We start from the raw sequence: 20,136 nt of genomic DNA, 5'->3' as shown, positions 1-20,136 counted from the left end.
GCCTGAGCAAGAGCGAGATCCCTTCTCTACTAAAAATAGAAAAAAATTAATTGGCCAACTAAAAATATATAGAAAAAATTAGGGGGGCATGGTGGCACATGCCTGGCTAATTTTTTGCATATATATATATATATATATATATATATATATATATATATATTAGTTGGCCAATTAATTTCTTTCTATTTATAGTAGAGATGGGGTCTCACTCTTGCTTCAGGCTGGTTTCGAATTCCTGGCCTCAAGCAATCCGCGGCCTCCCAGAGTGCTAGGGTTATAGGTGTGAACCACCCCGCCCGGCCAGAGCCACGGCACTCTAGCTCGGGCAACAGAGTGAGACTCTGTCTCAAAAAAAAAAAAAAAAAAAAAATTAAAATTAAAAAAATAAAATTTCCTTGGGAAAAATTTTGGCTGAATGGTCAGCTTAGAGCTAAGAACCTATGTCTAAAGAGAATGTTTTTGGTTTAATCCAATGTAAATCCACTCCGCACTGGAGTGTGAGAAAAAGTGACTGTTAAATGAAACCTTAAATTATACTGAAAAAGAAAATTAACGACTGAAAAAGAAAATTAACGATCCTCGTGCAAGGACCTAGTTTTGTATCTCCTTTTCCCCTCAGTGCTCAGCATAAAACTCACAGGTATTCAGTTTTCACAAATAACAACTTCTGCTTTAATTTAATTAAAAGTTTACAATGGGGCGACTTCTGGGGCCCCCCTCTCTTGGGGCCCCAGAACCTCGTCCAGGAAATAAAAAAAATAAAAAATAAATACAAGTTTCCATGAAGTTTTATTAGTGGTCAGAGGCATTCCTAAATAGTGTGGGGGGTGCTATTTCCCCCTTTAAGGAATACTATTTCTATCCTAAATAATGACCTTAGTAGCCTGAAAGAGTTCCTGAAACTCCTAAAGTGCTCATTTTAACTACTAAAATAATCTGGTGTGTTATGATTGATAATATTACATTCAGCCTTTTTTTCTGTATTTTATATAATAGGCCAAAAAAATCATAACTTATGTAGTTGCTGCTGGACTTCAGTATGGAGCAGAAGGAGGCATTTTGCACACTTTTTTTAAGGTATGACTTCAATGACTGGACTTTTTGTGAGTGTTTTACAGTAAGGATATACCATTGGAAGGTGTTTTTGATTGCTTTGGGCTGTGGCTAGGCTCAGTATAACAGCAGAAAATGAAAGAAAGTATGGATGCCGACCATGACCACCTACATTTCTTTCCCATTATTGACAATTTGTGTTCACCACGCTCAGCATAACAATGAGCAAGATGGATCTCCTTTCATCCGAGAAACGGATATTGATCAAGCGCCTACCATGCGCCAAGAAGCCGTCGTAGGTAGTAGGGATTCCCTGAAATAATAAAGGCCTTGCTCTCGTGGAGCTCGTGTTCTCATGGAGGTGGAGAAAGATATACATACAATAAACAAATAAGCCAGTGGATACTGAGCGTTTCAGATGCCGAACGTACAACGGAAAACCACAAAGCGGAGAAAGGCAGAGAGTGCCGGGCCGGGGTTGGGGGGCAGGGCTTGCATCTTACAAGCGGAGGCTGAGGAAGGTCTCCCCTATGATGTGACATTCTAGCAGAAAGGGACAGGCAAAGAGGGAGTTGGCTAATCTGCTTTCTGGGGAGAGAACATTCCAGGCAGGGGGACTGTAAACGCAGTGAACTGAGGCAGAAATGTGTGGAACAAGAAGAGCAATGCGGATGAAGGCTGGGACACGTTGACGAGGAGGTCCGGCAGGGAGGGGAGTGTCAGCGCAAAGCTGGGAGAGCATCGGCTCTATTTCTGAGCGAATTGGGAAACTCTTAGACTGTTTGAGCACAGAAGCAACGCAGTGTGTCTTAAGTTTAAAAGGACAACTCTCTTCTCCTGCCGTGTTGAGGTCACACTGCACAGGGCAAGGGCAGGAGCACGAAGCAGAGAGACTAGTCAGGAGGGTAGCTCCTAAGACATGGGTAGAAGTGGGGAAATGCTGAAAATTATTCAGATTTGGGGTATATTCTGAAGGGAGAGACGATGGGATTGTTCAAAGCTTGGCTGTGGCCAGGCGCGGTGGCTCACGCCTGTAATCCTAGCACTCTGGGAGGCCGAGGCGGGAGGATCGCTCACGGTCAGGAGTTGGAGACCATCCTGAGCAAGAGCGAGACCCCGTCTCTACTAAAAATAGAAATTAGCAGGACAACTAAAAATACATAGAAAAAATTAGCCGGGCATGGTGGCGCATGCCTGTAGTCCCAGCTACCTGGGAGGCTGAGGCAGGAGGATCGCTTGAGCCCAGGAGTTTGAGGTTGCTGTGAGCTAGGCTGACGCCACGGCACTCTAGCCCAGGCAACAGAGCGAGACTCTGTCTCAAAAAAAAAAAAAAACAAAGACAAAGCTTGACTGTAAGGGTGACAGAAAGAAAGTAAAAGGTAACTTCAAGGATTTGGGTCTAAGCAGCTGGAAGTACGGCACTGCCGCGTACTGGGATGAGGAGGACCGGGAAGGAGCAGGCCAAGGTGGTGTGTGGTGGGAAGTTCAGGGCATGTCAGGTGGGGGTGACTGCTATCCCAGTGTGGATGCGGAGCAGGCTGTTGGACACAGAGCTTGGAAGTCACGGGGAGATCAGCACTGGAGAGAAAACGTTGGGAGCTGTCGGCACGTGGCTGGTATTTGAATCCATGGGGTTGGATGACATCCTCGGGTGAATGAACATGGAGAAAGAAGGGGTCTGAGGACTGAGTCTTGGGACACTCCAATATTGGAGGTCACCGGGAGATGAGACAGAATCAGGGAAGGAGGTGAAGAAGGGTGCCCCGGAGGTAAGAGGATGAACGAGAAGGAGGCCGGGCGTGGTGGGTCTTCACTGGGTGTAAACCTTCAACGGTTCCCCAAAGTCCAAAGCATCTTTCAAGACACCGTGGTCTGCTGTGAATCCCACTCCTACCTCCTCCACTCTGATCTTTCTTTTCTTTTTCTTTTTTTATAAGAGACGGGGGTCTCGCTCTTGCTCAGGCTGGTCTTAAACTCCTGACCTCGAGCAATCCGCCCGCCTCGGCCTCCCAGAGTGCTAGGATTACAGGCGTGAGCCACCGCGCCCAGCCACCTCTTTCTGCTCTTAACAGCAATTTAAAATAATCTAACATGTGACACTTAAACAGTACTCAGTGTCTGTATTTGGTTACCAAAATACTTAATGAGAGGAAAAGACGAGGATCTGGACTCTGAATATTGAGGCTCCCATGCAAGTCCCGGCCTCCCTGCAAGTGTAAGCTCCTGCCAGATGTTTTATCCACTAAACACTTCATCTATGAACTGACGGTCATTATCCCCCTCCTCACCCCCACCAGTTAACTTCATTCTCTTTTTGTGAGAATTAAAGACATCATGCATATGAAGGCCTTCCTTCTCTATGTAGCTGACACATAGATGACTACTAAATACAACTGGGGAGACTATAGATTTCTCAGAAAGCATTTCAGTCCCGAGGTTACACTTTATTTCTCTTGATAGAATTTGATCCTAAATCTCCTCAGGACTGATTCACAAAAACATCTCCTAGAGGGAGTTACTTGAGCAGGTAGATATATGTCTGTTGGATACCTCTGGCTGTGGACTTGTGTGCGAGCTATTAATGTAATAGCTGTAGACATATAACTGGGGGGGAAATGCTTTTGTTTTTCTTTCTTTTAGATGGCTTGGTTGGGTGATATGCCTGCATTACCAGTTTTTGGAGATGGAACAAATGTAATTCCAGCAATTCATGTTCACGATCTCGCAGGGTAAGCATTGTCCCAAAGATGTGACCTGCTTAGAATTGATGAACGTGCTTGTGGGCTACCACTTACCTGAGCACTTGCCAAGCTCTCAGACCCTGACCCGTGTTCTCCTGTTGGTGCTTCACAGCAGCCCTGCACGGAAGGTACTGTCCTCTCCGTTTTGCATCTGATGAAACAGTGCCGACCATCTAAAAGCACCACGCTTCTGCTGACAGGTCCATGTTCCTCTCTTAGAAACTTTGTCAGCAGAATAGCAGCGCCCTCCGACTTTAGCAAAGAATGAATTTGATACGTGCATTCTGGGGACATAGTTTTTATTCCTTTGTCCCACATAAGAGTGGTTAAGTCCAGCCCAAAGACTTAAACTCCAGAAGTCAGAAGGCAAACTCTAAACTTGACGCTTTTTTGACAATTGTAGATAAAGTTGACACATATTTTTTTAGGCACACAGAGCAGCTAAACCCGGTGTCCAGACAGGTCCAGAGACTTTTCTCCTTCTCTGAAGACCCCGACTTAGACACTGGGTCAACGAGCTGGTTCACTGTGTCTGTGGTTCGTCAGTGTCACCTAACTGAACGGGGGTCCACCCACCCCCGTGCAGTAGAGCCAGACACTGTTGACACGGCAGAAAGAGACGTTTATTGCCTGGTGTGGAGAGAGGAGAACGAGCAGCAGCGACTGCTCAAGACCTGGGCTCCCTGATAGCTCCCAAGAAGGGTTTTAAAAGCAGGGGCGCACCTCAGGAAAGCAGAGGCTGCCGGCCGAACGCAGAGCACCCCTGGGTGTGACTCTCCCCAGGCCCCCAGGAAGATATTTAGAACAGCCATAGTTCAGTCCTCCCTCTGCCTTATCTGAGGCCCATGTGGTAGTAGTTTTCTGGTCAGGGGGGTGGCTCTGAAAAACAACTCAAGAGCAAATATGTTAAGCTGTTATCTTTTAGGTTGGGAACCAAAACACCCTGTGACCATGGCTTGCTTGGGAGACTCTGGTTACTGTCCTCTTGCTTATCAGCTGGTTCATTTACTTTGCTGGGCCTGGAATGTCCCGTGGAGGGACTCAAGATTTTCCTTCATCTGGTGGGGGGAAGAGAGGGACAGCAGGCCCCTAAGAGAGGTCCCTGTTCTGTCTCCTCATCTCCACATTTCAGGTTCCGGGGACTTCATTCTGTCGCCCTGTGGTTGACGCCCAGGAAGGGAGCAGTTTCTGCGCTTCCCTGAGGCCCTGGTTCCCCGGTTCCCACTCTTCCCCTCACCCACTGGCCACCGGAAAATCCGTCTCAATGTCACATGAATATACAGGTCTACTGGAAATGAAGGAAGCTTAAACATCATAGCTACAAACCTGTGGGGGTCCCTTCCAAGGCCCAGAATGTAATTTTTATTATTTAAAAGATTGCATAATTTTCCTCGAAATTGTATAAACTTTAGATGATGCAAAACCTAGATCTGCTCAAGCCAACATTCACCCTGGGCCTGGAGGGGCCGAAATGTGTCCTTTTTTGCAGAGATTTTACGTTATTACATTTCCAGGTTTCAAAGATGTAAAAATGCCTTTTAGATTATTAAAACGATGTCCTTAGTCCTTTTTTTTTTTTTTTTTTTTTTTTACTTGGCCAATTAATTTCTTTCTACTTTTAGTAGAGACAGGGTCTCGCTCTTGCACAGGCTGGTTTTGAACTCCTGACCTTGACCTATCTGCCCACCTCGGCTTCTCAGAGTGCTAGGATTACAAGTGTGAGCCACTGCTCCTGGCCTTAGCCTTAGTCCTTAATGTCTTACTTCCAAACAGATAAATTAGAGGGTGAAATTTCTCCCATTACTGAAGGACTCAGGGCCTGTTAAACAAAAATTACAGGAGGCCGTTGCTTTGGACCAAGCTCCTGTACGAGGCCCCAACAGGCAAGACTGGACATCAAAGCGGAGTCACCCATGCTACAGTTCTAGTCAGCAAACCAAAACTTAGTTGTCATCTGACCATTTGAGAACTCAAGAGCTGTAGCCAATTGCCCAGACAGGCCCGTTTCCGTCATCAGTAGGCAGGATCATGAAGGTCCCTGTGTTTTACTCCTCACAACAAAAAGTAAACTACAGTAACTTGATGTTAACCAGCCAGTCATCTTTCTATCGTTCTCCCTGCCCCTGCTTTACAAGGAAAGGAACTTTGCAATGATCAATTTGCTTTTTGTTCTTCGCTTTTGCTTTCTTCAGCCCTTTCTGCCTATGAAACCAATCCCCTCTGCTCAACTCATTGGAGCACTCATTCTATTTTATGGAATGAAGTGTCGCCGTTCTAGAATCACAAATAAAGCCAGTCGACATCTTTAAATTTGTTGTAATTTTGTCTTTTGACAGACCCCTTTAAGTAGCATTTTTTTTCCTTGAGGTCAAATATGATATGCACAGCTAACGTGTTCTGAGAAATTAATATAAATGTGAGATGGCCATTTAGGAGTTTGCATTTGATTTGTCTTTGTTTTACTGAAAAGGGAGCTAAAATGGAGGTAGAATTGATAAGGTGACCATGCTAGGCTTCTATTCACTATTGTTTCTCTCCAAAATTCTTTAATTTGTGTTCCAATCCCTGCTCTGCCTCTCACCAGCTGTGTGAATTTGGGAAGGTTACTTAACCTTGCTGTGTCTTTTCTCATTTGTAAGAGGGGCGTAGTAACAGTATCTGCATGATCGGGTTATTGTGGGAGTTCAGTGGGAATTAGCACAGTGCTGGCACAGAGGTGACCACTCGGAAGTGTTAGCAAGTGTTAGCCCAAAAGCTACGTGACTTCCTTAGAAGAGCCACAGATTGTCTGAAACTGTGTCTTACTTTGTAAAACACCTACCGTAGACCATTGTTTTGAGACTCAAAAAAGCCACGGGGTAGGCAGAAGAGCCACAGGGTGGGCAGGTTTTCCCCCGGCAGTCCTCTCAGGGGCAGGTCCTCTTGTTGCCAGGAAGTGCAGGTTGCTAGAAGGAGGCCAGCATCCGGAGCCAGGTGGGTCTGACTTCAAACGCTGGCTCTCTGACTTTCCCACTAGCTCTTCAGCCAGAGAAATGTCACTTACTTTTCTCACATCTTCCTCATCTATGGAGTGCAGGTTATAATCCCAACCCTGACATTGCTGGAAATTATGCGAGATAACTTATAATAATAATAATAATAATAATTATTATTATTATTATTTGAGACAGAGTCTAGCTTTGTTACCCAAGCTACAGTGAATGCCGTGGCATCAGCCTAGTTCACAACAACCTCAAACTCCTGGGCTCAAGCAGTCCTACTGCATCAGCCTCCCGAGTAGCTGGGACTACAGACATGCACCACAATGCCCGGCTAATATTTTTTTTCTATATATATTAGTTGGCCAATTAATTTCTTTCTATTTATAGTAAAGACGAGGTCTCGCCCTTGCACAGGCTGGTTTCGAACTCCTGACCTTGAGTGATCCGCCTGCCTCGGCCTCCCAGAGTGCTGGGATTACAGGCGTGAGCCACCACGCCCGGCCAAGATAACTTATTAAAGCACCAAACACTGTGCCTGCCCCATGGGGTGGTTCACTACATCTCTTTTGCTTTTTCCTTCTGGTGAGCATTTTTTTTTGAGACAGAGACTCAATCTGTTGCCCGGACTAGAGTGCTGTGGCATCAGCCTAGCTCACAGCAACCTCAAACTCCTGAGCTCAAGCGATCCTTCTGCCTCAGCCTCCCGAGTAGCTGGGACTACAGGCATGCACCACAGTGCCAGGCTAATTTTTTCTATATATACTAGTTGGCCAAATTAATTTCTTTGTATTTATAGTAGAGACGGGATCTCACTCTTGCTCAGGCTGGTTTCGAACTCCTGACCTGGAGCGATCCCCCCCCCCAGCCTCCCAAAGTGCTAGGATTACAGGCGTGAGCCACTGCGCCCAGCCTCTGGTGAGCATTTTACCTGTTGGTCTGCAGGGTGATACAAAACGTGATCGACCACGTGCCGAAGATTCACTACCTGGTTGGTGTGGACGAGTCTGTTCAGACCCTGGAAGACATAGTCAAGGTACAGTGGCTTCCTCCCAGGCTTCAACGACATATCTTAAATGGTTTTACCCCCTAAAGTGCAGTTATGGTGTAACACTTGCTGTAACATTTTGGGGTGGGGGTCTCAGGTGGCTGATGCACCCTCCAACTCATAGACGGGGTTTTTTTTTTCCTTATCATTGGAATCAGTTGGGCTAACAAGACTGGGACCCCTAAAATATTAATAGAATGTCCTTAAAGTCCAAACGTGATATCTGCCTTTGCAGTATATACTTTGAGAAATTACTACCAAAATAGACTTTCTCTTCTAAATGCACAGAGAGAAAAAAGAAAGGCCACCACCGTAGGGCTCAGCTTGAGAAGCTGGGGATCATTGTACCTCGGACGCACACCAATGACACACCGAATACTAACGTGTGTCAATGGACACTCACCCCAGACTATTGACACGGTCAGCCAGGTTCACCAGACCTGCTGGCCACTTCCAGGAACTCTGGATCTGCAAGGCCTACCTCTTCCCGCCTAGGCCACTATGACTGGAGCAGCCACGGTGTAGCCCAGCCAGCCCTGCTAGTGCAGCCTTCTCCTGTCCTTCCCCCGGCCACTCCCTACTCACCCTTAAGGTTCAACCCAGACACCTTCCTCTGCGCCCTCCCGGCCTCCTTCCCACCTTCGGCACAGCCAGGTGCCTCTCTTCCGTACTCCCAGTGTGTCTCCATCTGTCTGAACTGCTATAACAAATGCCATAAACTGAGCAGCTTAAAAACAACAGTTATTGGAGTCCTGGAGGCTGGAAAGTCCAAGGTCAAGGCAGATCCAGTGCCTGGTGAGGACCTTGTCACTGTGTCCTCACACGGTGGAGGGGGCAAAGGAGCTCCCTGGGGTCTCCTTCAAAAGGGCCCTAATCCCATCCATGAGTGTTCTACCCTTACGACCCAGTCGCTTCCCAAAGGCCCCACCTTCTAAGTCCATCACCCAGAAGGCGAGGATCTCAACATATGAATTTGGGGGGGGGAGAGGACACAAACATTCAGACCATAGCACAGAATCTCCTGTGCTGAGCTGTAAACATTCCACATGGTGATTATCCAGGTGTACTTCTGTCTCCCTTTTCAAACTGGGAGCTCCTGGAGGCAGAGCCTGGGCCATACTCATCTCCATCTCCACTACCTGACACTAATGGTGGGTTTTTTTTTTTTTCTTTTGTATTTAGTTGTGTTCACATTCATTTGAAATTTATATACAATTTATATAAAATGAAACCTTACAGGCAAACCCAAGGATATTTCTGTTTCCCCCTAACAGTGCATCAGTAAAAGTACCGGCCCTGGGAAAATCCAGAAATTACCTAGAGAAAATGCTTCCCTAACCAAGGAATTAACGGTCAGTAGATAAGAGGTTTTTGTTGTGGATGTTATTTAACTGATTTACTAAGTAATATTGATCCTTGAGGGGTTTGGCTTCCAAGCCTGGCTTCAGCTCCTACTGTACCATGTACTCTAAGGCAGCCTACCCTTCTCTGCAGTTTTCTTTTCTGAAAAAAACTCTCACTCTCAGAGGTCCTGGTCAGAAAATGTACTTGAAAGCTGTTTGACATGTAAAGTACTATGCAAACACCGGGCATTGTTTTCTGTGGCCTCTTTCTGAAGGTCAAATTGTAGTATCACAATAAGTGCTCTGTAAATACTTAATGCTGGGTTAATTGACTTTCATATTTAGTGAATGTATATCATTTTCCTTTAATAGCTGTAGTGATTTTGGTCTGGTACAACTGTCAGAGTGAAACGAAACAGACAAGTCTCTAATCTTCCTCTATCTTTTAGCAAGATAGCCTTGACCATTTACTGGTCAACTTAAGAATGGAAGCGCTCTTTGTGAAGGAGAATTTTAATATTCGATGGAGTGCCCAAACAGGATTTGTGGAAAACATCAACAATATCCTCAGAGAGTACAAGCACAGCAGAGGATTATTGGTAACTATAGCCATTTCCTGTTTAAACTTCTGAAGTAAGCAAAGTAAATGAAAACTTCAGTGTAATTATGCCAATGAAAAATTTCCTTTTCCGAAAGTCCAGATTTCTAATCTCAAGTTGTTTTTCAAATTTGACAAATGTATCCTGGTCTAACAATTTGCATGCATGTTAAATCAATACGGGTCAACTGAATATTAGAAATTTTAAAGTGAACATAGATATTAACTGTTGTGCAAATTGACCATGACAGTAAGCTCAAGAGTGACTGTCAGGTCGGGCACGGTGGCTCACGCCTGTAATCCTAGCACTCTGGGAGGCCGAGGCGGGCAGATTGGTCGAAGTCAGGAGTTCGAAGCCAGCCTGAGTGAGACCCCCATCTCTACTATAAATAGAAAGAAATTAATTGGCCAACTAATATATATAGAAAACATTGGCTGGGCATGGTGGCGCATGCCTGTAGTCCCAGCTACTCGGGAGGCTGAGGCAGGAGGATTGCTTGAGCCCAGGAGTTTGAGGTTGCTGTGAGCTAGGCTGACGCCACGGCACTCACTCTAGCCTGGGCAACAAACCAAGACTCTGTCTCAAAAAAATAAAAAAGAGTGACTGTCAGAGTTGTCCCCTGGGTGCCGGCTGATCTCTGGGCAGCCTTGGTGTCCGTGTCTGTCAGATGGCTGCAACAGTAATAAGCCAGTCCTCGGGTGAAACGATGCGGTCTCTAAGCATGTGCACGCCCTGCCAGTGGAATCCTTTCCACGGGCATAGTTTTAAGATTTGCCTTGCAAAATTCCAGGCCTCAGATTCACAGCTGTTTGGACCATTTTGAAAGAAATGACTATTTGTTACTGATATTTTGATTTCTGTTAGAAATAAACATTTGCTCGCTGGTTAAGACTGCCACAGAGCTTCTTTGGCATTCAAGCAAGTTTTTCAGCAAATGAAATGGTGTTTTTTTAAAAAACATGAGTGTGTGTGTGTGTGTGTATGTGTATATATATATATATATATCTTTTTTTTTTTTTTTTTCTTTTTGAAACCGAATCTCACTCTGTTGCCTGGGCTAGAGTGCTGTGGCATCAGCCTAGCTCACAGCAACCTCAAACTCCTGGGCTCAAGTGATCAAGCGATCCTCCTGCCTCAGCCTCTTGAGTAGCCCCACCACCATGCCTGGCTAATTTTTTCTGCTTTTAGAAGAGACGGGGTCTTGCTTTCTGCTCAGGCCGGTTTGGAACTCCTGACCTCAAGTGATCCCCCCGCCTTGGCCTCCCAGAGTGCTAGAATTATGAGCATGAGCCACCATCATGGCCAGAAATGAGTATATATTTAAAAAAATCAGAATAATCTGTGTTACAAGTTCAATCCTGAAACAATGTTGTTCGGACAGTAAGTTACGCCCCTTATACACTGGACCAGAAATTCTTCTGTTTCTTTGTTATCTTTACAAGGCTAGCACAATACACTGTATTGTACACTGCCTTGTGAAACTGGTAGCCTGTGATGCCTGAGCACTTATTCTTCAGTAATTTTTAATTTTTTTCTTTTTCTTTTTCTTTTTTTTTTTTTTTTTTTTTTTTGAGACAGAGTCTCACTTTGTTGCCCAGGCTAGAGTGAGTGCCGTGGCATCAGCCCAGCTCACAGCAACCTCAAACTCTTGGGCTCAAGCGATCCTGCTGCCTCAGCCTCCCGAGTAGCTGGGACTACAGGCATGCGCCACCATGCCCAGCCAATTTTCTCTCTACATATTAGTTGGCCAATTAATTTCTTTCTATTTATAGTAGAGACGGGGTCTCGCTCTTGCTCAGGCTGGTTTCGAACTCCTGACGTCGAGCAATCCGCCCGCCTCGGCCTCCCAGAGTGCTAGGATTACAGGCGTGAGCCACCGCGCCTGGCATTTTCTTTTTCTTTCTTTTTTTGAAACAGACAGAGTCTCACTCTGTTGCCCAGGCTAGAGTGAGTGCCGTGGCGTCAGCCTAGCTCACAGCAACCTCCATCTCCTGGGCTAAAGCAATTCTCCCGCGTCAGCCTCCCGAGTATCTGGGACTAAGGGTGTGCACCACCACACCCGGCTATGCGTTAGTGATTTGAGGTGCTCCTGAGCACATTGTATCCCCCTCCCAGGCCCAGGTTTTACCTACTGAAGAATGACCATGAACCAGAATGTGAACTATCCAACTAGGCAGCAGGCTGTTTGGGGATGCTGGGGCAGCCACCGTGGAGGCAGAAGAGGAACAGTGACTCTGAACTCTCAGCAGAGGAGCGACAGCTAGCCTGCAGGGTCCACAGACTTTAAAAAAGACACATTCCTGAAATAAAAAACACTCTTGTCTGGCTACAGATCATTCAGAGCTCGCTATATGTTCCCTATTCTCTTCCAGCCCATCAAGATCTGCATTCTCGGTCCTCCCGCTGTGGGGAAATCCAGTATCGCTGCAGAACTGGCCAAGCACTACAAGCTGCATCACATCAAACTCAAGGATGTCATTTCCGAAGCCATAGCAAAACTGGTAACACTTTTAACTACTTTATTGGGAAGTTTTATATTTCAGAAATGCTTTCCTTAGTCGTATAACAAACCAGTAACTAATTCTACATGACGATAAATGAACAGGTGTGTTATTTTAATTGGGTTTTCCTATTGGCCCCAGTTATGAAAACACAGCCCCCCGCAGGGCTTCCTCTGTGAGGGGGAAGCATCCCGAAATTGAGTCTACCTCCAGCTGTTGCCCAAAGTGCAGCCTAGCTCTCGAGTCAACTCCTCTGTTGACTGGAATATTTTCAGGTTTTTTTTTTTTTTTTTTTTTTAATCCCTGCAGTGTGTTTCTTAGGGTATTATCAGTTGTTCATTTATGAACTGCTTTTTATAATTTTATTGAGAATGGCGAATACTGAGGTGCATGTTTCCATACATGATTAGTAAAACTCTCGATTTCTACCAAATATGTTTCCTTCAAGATACAACGTATTAGTGACACCTTAGAAAAGTGTAGCTTCTTAAGCAGTTCTGGCACGAGCATAGAAATATATTATCCCCCTAAAAACACAGGAAGGGACACCTGAGTCTGTCATCCGTCTTTGTGTACACACACCCATCCCCCAAACTTGTGCATGACGGCTGGCATTGGGCATATCCCTGTGGCCTGTAGGAGGCGATCGTTGCACCTAAGGATACAACAGACGGAGAAGAAGAAGAAGGGGAAGAGGAAGAAGAGGAGGAGAACGTGGAAGATGCTCAGGAGCTCCTAGACGGCATCAAGGAAAGCATGGAACAGAATGCAGGTAACACACACACAGCCTGGAGCTGACCTTTTTCCATTTTTAAAAAAAAATTTTTTTTTTTTAGAGATAAGGTCTTGCTCTGTCGCCCAGGCTGGAGTGCATGATCATAGCTCACTGTAACCTTCAACTCCTGTGTGCCGACATTTTTGAACAGTGGCTATTTTTTTAATCTGCTTGTAAAAGACTACTTGTTTGCTATTAAAAGCAAGTATGGGCCGGGCGTGGTGGCTCACACCTGTAATCCTAGCACTCTGGGAGGCCGAGGCGGGCAGATTGCTCTAGATTGGGAGTTCAAAACCAGCCTGAGCGAGACCCCGTCTCTACTAAAAGTAGAAAGAAATTAACTGACCAGCTAAAAATATATATACAAAAAATTGGCCGGGCATGGTGGCGCATGCCTGTAGTCCCAGCTACTTGGGAGGCTGACGCAGGAGGATCGCTTGAAGCCAGGAGATTGAGGTTGCTGTGAGCTAGGCTGATGCCATGGCACTCATTCTAGCCTGGGCAACAAAGCGAGACTCTGTCTCAAAAAAAAAAAATAAATAAAAAATAAAATAAATAAATAAATAAATAAAAGCAAGTATGGAAATTATGACAAAAACAAAGAAATTTCATTCATAGTCTCACTCCCCCCCCAGGAAAAAAAAATCTTGTTAACATTTTGGTGACTCTCTCGGATGGTAGAATAGGAAAGAACTTCCTAAGCTAAAAATAATCAAAAGGTGTGTTCATAAGTATTTTATAAGCATCAAACATTATTCATTAAAACATAAAGGACACTCACTCCTGTAATCCTAGCACTCTGGGAGGCCAAGGCGGGCAGATTGCTCAAGGTCAGGAGTTTGAAACCAGCCTAAGCAAGAGCGAGACCCCGTCTCTACTAAAAATAGAAAGAAATTAATTGGCGAACTAAAATATATATATAGAAAAAAATTAGCCAGGCATGGTGGCGCATGCCTGTAGCCCCAGCTACTTGGGAAGCTGAGGCAGCAGGATCGCTTGAGCCCAGGAGATTGAGGTTGCTGTGAGCTAGGCTGACGCCACGGCACTCACTCTAGCCTGGGCAACAAAGCGAGACTCTGTCTCAAAAAAAAAAAAAAACATAAAGGACAAACCAAGAAAAAAGATACTTGCCACCAATATGATAAAGTTAATATCCTTAGTATATGAAATACTCGGGTAAATTGATAAGAAAATCATTAAATCCTTAAAAGGAAAAAATGGATGTGTAACATTGGATCAGTCATTCATACAGGAAGAAATATAAATAAATGGAAAAGGCCGGGCGAGGTCGCTGACGCCTGTAATCCTAGCACTCTGGGAGGCTGAGGCGGGCGGATTGCTTAAGGTCAGGAGTTCGAAACCAGCTTGAGCAAGAGCGAGACCCCCGTCTCTACTAAAAATAGAAAGAAATTAATTGGCCAACTAATATATATAGAAAAAATTAGCCGGGCATGGTGGCGCACGCCTGTAGTCCCAGCTACTTGGGAGGCTGAGGCAGGAGGATCGCTTGAGCCCAGGAGATTGAGGTTGCTGTGAGCTAGCCTGACGCCATGGCACTCACTCTAGCCTGGGCGACAAAGTGAGACTCTGTCTCAAAAAATAAATAAATAAATGGAAAAGTATTCTTACTCACTTGGTAATTAATTGTAACCACTTTGTTGAACAAACTAATCACATTAAGGTGTCCCTTTAAACTCAAGGTCTGTATTCATTCATTCCAAGCCCTTGGATAGCATTTCAGGATGGTCCCATTGCTACTCTTAGATATTAAGTGAGCAGTCTATGGCCATACCAGCCTGAACACTCCTGATCTCATCTCATCTCATCTCAGAAGCTAAGTAGGGTCGGGCCTGGTTTGTACTTGGATGGGAGATAGTAAGTGAGTAGACCCATTGTTTATTCATGGCTGAAGAAGTCCATTCCAATCAAATAATAACAAATTGGGTGTTATTTTTCAATTTTGTATTTTTAATTATTATGGGTACATAATAGTTTATATATTTATAGGGTACATGTGATGTTTTGATACAGGCATACAATGTGTAATAACCAAATCAGGGTAATTGGAGTATCCATCACCTCAACCATTTATCATTTCTTTGTGTTAGGAACATATTCCAATTACATTTTTAGCTATTTTAAAGTATACCATAACTTACAGTTGACCATAGTACAAACTGGTTGTTTTTTTTTTTGAGACAAGTCCCATTCTGTTGTCCGGGCTAGAGTACTGTGGCATCAGTCTAACTCACAGCAACCTCAAACTCCTGGGCTCAAGCAATCCTGCTGCCTCAACTTCCTGAGCAGCTGAGACCACAGACATGTGCCACCATGCCCGGTTAATTTTTTTCTCTATATATTTTTAGTTGGCCAATTAATTTCTTTCTATTTATAGTAGAGACGGGGTCTTGCTCTTGCCCAGGCTGGTTTCGAACTCCTGACCTTGAGCAATCTTCCTGCCTTGGCCTCTCAGAGTGCTAGGATTACAGGCGTGAACCACTGCACCCAGCCCAAGCTGGGTTTTGAACTGTAGTGTCTCTCAGGGAGCTTGCTACTTGGTAAGAAACCACTTGTAGCGGTCATTAGAAAGATAAACCCACTTCGTTTTTATACCTAGACTGTTGAGATCTTCCATCAGATTGGTTATTCTAGTTTATGACAATACTTTGGAGTCTTACCCAACCCAGAGTTTCTCCCTCTGCCATCCTCTCGACCATGTTTGCTTTCTTTCCTCCTCCTTCCTCTTCCTCTCCGGCTGGTGGCTGTTTCTGGTCCCCCAGGGTCAGGCTGGAGAAGCGGGGATTAGGAGAGAAGGACAGAGGCACCTGCTCAGATGCAGGCTGGCGTTGGATGACCGGTGGCGTGCTCCTGCTTGCTCTTCCTTCCTGGGTTGCACCTCCATGGGTTCTTCAGATTTTACCGTTGCGAATCCCCGCTGTAAACTCCACGGCATGCCTTGGGGGCACAGCTGGTGCCTGTCTCCGTGGCCATCCTGGTGTTCTGGCTCCCTACTCTTTGTTCCTCAAGGTGGTCCTCTTCTCAGCTGCTCATCTCCACCACGGTTGGGGCCTAGTTTCCTGTCCCAACCCGTGGGGGGGTCCCCTTTTGTTACTCTGGGGGGGGGGCGAGGGGGACCATGCCTGAAAGAGATGGGCGAGAGAAAGGAACGAGACCAAGCAAATGGTTGTCAAGGTCTACTTTACTTAGATTTTCTGCTGGTTTTATAATCATACAGAAACAAGGAAGTATGAACAGAAAAATAGAGTGGGGGGATGATGAGGCTCCGGTTTGGGTCAATCTGCCCCCATCAGCATCTTATCTGCATCGAAACTGTGACTGATCACTCAACCTCAACCTGGCAGGGGATCGGGAACAATAGCAGGTAGCACACCCTGGAGCAAACAATTGCAGGTAGCACACCCTGGAGCAAGCACGTCATGGAATGCATTCTTCTCGGAGCTATAGCTGGAGGGTTGGGTGCTTATTTTCGCCTTGGGAATTTTCCAGGGCGAGGCCCGCGCATAGGACAAGTCGTTGGGGTGTTGAGGGTCTTAGTCTCTAACAGTTTCCAACTCCCAAACTTCATCCCACCCCCTATACAGTGTCCGAGTCACCCACAGTCCACTTGGGGGCCTGCGGCTGTCCAGAGCTGTTTGGCAGAGTGACCAGCGTGAGGAGGGTTCACACTGGTCCCTGGGTTTTAGTCCCTATGTTTGCCACTCTCCCCTTCCACTTCGAGGCCTCTGGTCCCTCACGCCTTCCTCTGAAGTCCAGGCTATCCCTGTACTCCTCCTTCTCCCCCCAGGCCAGTCTGATCTAGTTTCCTGAGATGGAGAAAATGTGTTTTGGAGGGTTTTATTTGTTGATGTTTGGGGTTTTTTTTAAATATTGAGACAGGGGTCTCACGATGTTGCTAAGGCTGGTCTCGAACTCCTGGGCTCCAGTGATCCTCCCACCACAGCCTCCTGAGCAGCTCAGAATGGTTTAGTATTCAGACACCTGAGTGTCCACTTAAACCAGCCGGTGATCTGAGTCTTGGTTTCTGCTTTGGTGTGGGCTGGGAGGGAAGGAAATGGAATTTAGAATCCCAGAGAGATTTCCCAGAGGGGAGCGGAAGTACACAGAAAGCACAGGTGAATGCTTGGAGATAGAACATTTCCTCTGCCTCGCCCAGGAGACATTTGGGCATCACGAGTTTGCTTTTAGCGAGTCTAACAGAGTCTGGCACCCACCTTTGGAGTAGGCACAAGAAAACCAAGATAAGACATTCTGTTGTGAGGACAGAATGTGGCACATCGTCTGTGGCAGGAAATTGTTCAAGGCCACACTGAACGGTGGGGGACTGGGATTTTTAGGAATCCACAGTGTTGCTGGGCCCGGTGACTCATGCCTTGTAATGCTTCTGAGAGGTCGAGACAGGAGGATTGCTTGAGGCCAGGAGTTCGAGACCAGACTGGGCAACATAGTGAGACCCCATCTCTACAAAAAAAAATTTAAAAAAAGGGGACTCCACAGGTGTACATGGCCACGTGTACATAAACCTCAAGGCTGGGGCATAAGGCTAGAAGCAGGGGGCTGTGGGCAGTGAACTATGCCACCCCCTGGAGGAGAGGCAAGAACGTCTGATATTCAGGCTAGCAGGACTAGGCAAACATTGAACCTTACTTATTGATATACATAGAGACATATAATTGGACTTTGCAAGGACCCAAGAGTCTTATCCAAGGGGTTAATGTAACAGGATGGTGTGAAGTACTAACTCAACTCTTTTCATGCCCCGGGCGGGGTGACCACATAGAACAAGAATTAGGGTAGAGGGGGGAGCAGGGGATGGGTGTATACGACCACAATGAGTAAGATGTGCAACGTTTGGGGGATGGACACGCTTGAAGTTCTTACTCGAGGGGGGGAGGGGAGGCACGGGCAATATATGTAACCTTAACACTTGTACCCCCATAATACGCTAAAATAAAAAGAAAATAATTTTAAAAAAAGAAGAAGAATTATGGTAGAAACCGTGCCAAGCTGAGCACAGTCACTGAGTCCCCCAAGCTCAAGAAGGGCCTGTCCTTGGTAGGAGACTCTGTTCTTCCCCCAGGTGCAAGAGAGCCCAAACAGGTCACAGCCTCTGTCAAGAGAGATATGGGGGGGGGGGGGAGCAGAGGAAGTGGTCTTTGGGGAGAAGGTGGGTCTTTAGAACAGCAAGCGTCCCTTGCCACCCCCACCCACTTCCTATAATATCGAAATAGCTCATTCAATCCCTCTTAACCTTAGGAAGGTATTTTTTTCTTTCTCAAGTTTGTCCCCAAATCCTTCCTATTCATATTTACCTGAAATTAGAACATGGGCCTTGATCATATCTGAAGAAAACAAGACCTTTGAACCTGCTACGTAGAGGTTAGCTCACCCTTCCCTCACATGACTGCATTTGCCAGCAAAAGGACTTTGTTAAACCACAAAGTACACTAATTATAGGTTCTTAGTGCTCACTTTACATATTTCAAAAGTGTTGTGCAATTATTGAACCTAGTTGGTGAGATTCCTGGCGATCCTTGGACTAGTCTTTCAACTTTTCTGTGACTTCGAAAATAAAAAGTTAGGGGGAAAAAGTCTGTCGATGTATCAACATCTTAGTGTCTACACTGTGCATGGAATATTATAAAATTCTTGCCTTGCAGCTATCTTTTTCTCTTTGGATACAAAAAGCATTTGTTTATTATTGCTCCAATCAAGGCAACATTTCTTAAAAGAGCCTTGGCAATGGAAATGTAATCAGAACCATTGCTCATGAATTTATGGTTTGTTCTTCTCTGCTGTTGAGTCTTAAACTGTTTCTCATACACTATCCACCACAAGACCTTTGTTATATCGGAGGATGCACCTGGTAGTCAGAAAGCATGGCTTGACCATTTGCCTCGTGCCTGACTTCAGACCAGTCGCTTACCTACTCTGAACCTGTTTTATCCTGTATGTAAAAAAATGGGGAGAGGTGGAAGGTGGTGGCTCATGCCTGGATCCCCAGCACGTCCGGAGGCTAAAGTAGGAAGATCGCTTGAGGCTATGAGTTTAAGGTTGCAGTGAGCTGGGATCTTGCCACTGCACTCCAGCCTGGGCAACAGAGGGAGACCCTGTTTCTAAAAACAAAAACCAAAACAAAACAAAAAAGACACAAAGGGAAAGAGAGGAGGAGAGGACAGAATAAACAAACAACCCCCCCTGCACTTGGAGGATCAACTGAGATAACTTAGGTAATAACACAGAGAACATGAATGAAATTGCAATGTAAACTCTAAAAACGTATACAATATACAATATCAGTAATAAAAAGGAAGAGCCGGAATCATCACTGAAGGCTGCATGACAGTCACAGGGAATCTAAAGCCTGGGGCAGGACAAAAGATATTCACAACCAAGTCTCCAAACTCACTAAGGAAGTATCTGGCTTGACAAGCCACTTAGTATGGATCCAGCTATACCCTGGAACTATTTTATTAGTTTTATTTTACCTTAACTTAAATTTTCTAAATTTATAAATATGAAGGGGTACAAATGTTTGAGGTTACATGGATCGGTTTTGTAATGCTTGAGTTCCGGCTATAGGTGTGCCCGGCACCCAAATAGTGTTCATAGTACCCATTAGTAGGTTTTTACCCCCTCCCCTTTTCCTCTTCCTCCCCCCCCCCCAATTTGATTTCCACTGAGTTTTACTTCCTTCTGTGCACATGTGTGCTCATTGGTTAGTTCGTGTGGTGTTTGTTTTTCCATTCTCGACATGCTTCACTTAGGAGAATCATCTCCTGTTCCATCCAGATTGTTGTGAAAGGTATTAATTCAACTTTTTTATGGCTGAGTAGTACTCCATGGCATACATATACCACATTTTATTAATCCACTCATGAATTGATGGACACTTGGGTTGATTCCACATCTTTGCAATTGTGAATTGTGCTGCAATAAACATTTGCGTACAGGTGTCTTTTTGATAAAAGTCTTCTTTTCCTTTGGGTAAATACCCAATACTGGGATTACTGGATCAAATGGTAGGTCTACTTTTAGTTCTTTGAGTAATCTCCATACTGTTTTCCATAGAGGCTGTAC

General features: G+C 45.4%; 1 protein-coding gene across 1 annotated transcript in view; it reads left to right on the top strand.

The window, feature by feature from the left end:
• Nucleotides 1–20,136, top strand: part of AK7 (adenylate kinase 7) — a 78,248-nt gene that overhangs the window by 38,783 nt on the left and 19,329 nt on the right. The window contains exons 6-12 of the mRNA XM_076003740.1: nucleotides 997–1,077; nucleotides 3,694–3,782; nucleotides 7,718–7,808; nucleotides 9,095–9,172; nucleotides 9,613–9,762; nucleotides 12,135–12,263; nucleotides 12,903–13,035. Of these exons, the coding sequence (XP_075859855.1) occupies nucleotides 997–1,077; nucleotides 3,694–3,782; nucleotides 7,718–7,808; nucleotides 9,095–9,172; nucleotides 9,613–9,762; nucleotides 12,135–12,263; nucleotides 12,903–13,035 (751 nt within the window). The remainder of the gene's footprint in view (nucleotides 1–996; nucleotides 1,078–3,693; nucleotides 3,783–7,717; nucleotides 7,809–9,094; nucleotides 9,173–9,612; nucleotides 9,763–12,134; nucleotides 12,264–12,902; nucleotides 13,036–20,136) is intronic.

The sequence above is a fragment of the Microcebus murinus genome, chromosome 6, assembly GCF_040939455.1.
Source record: "Microcebus murinus isolate Inina chromosome 6, M.murinus_Inina_mat1.0, whole genome shotgun sequence".
Lineage (NCBI taxonomy): Eukaryota > Metazoa > Chordata > Mammalia > Primates > Cheirogaleidae > Microcebus > Microcebus murinus.
This window is presented reverse-complemented; position numbering and strand designations above follow the sequence as displayed.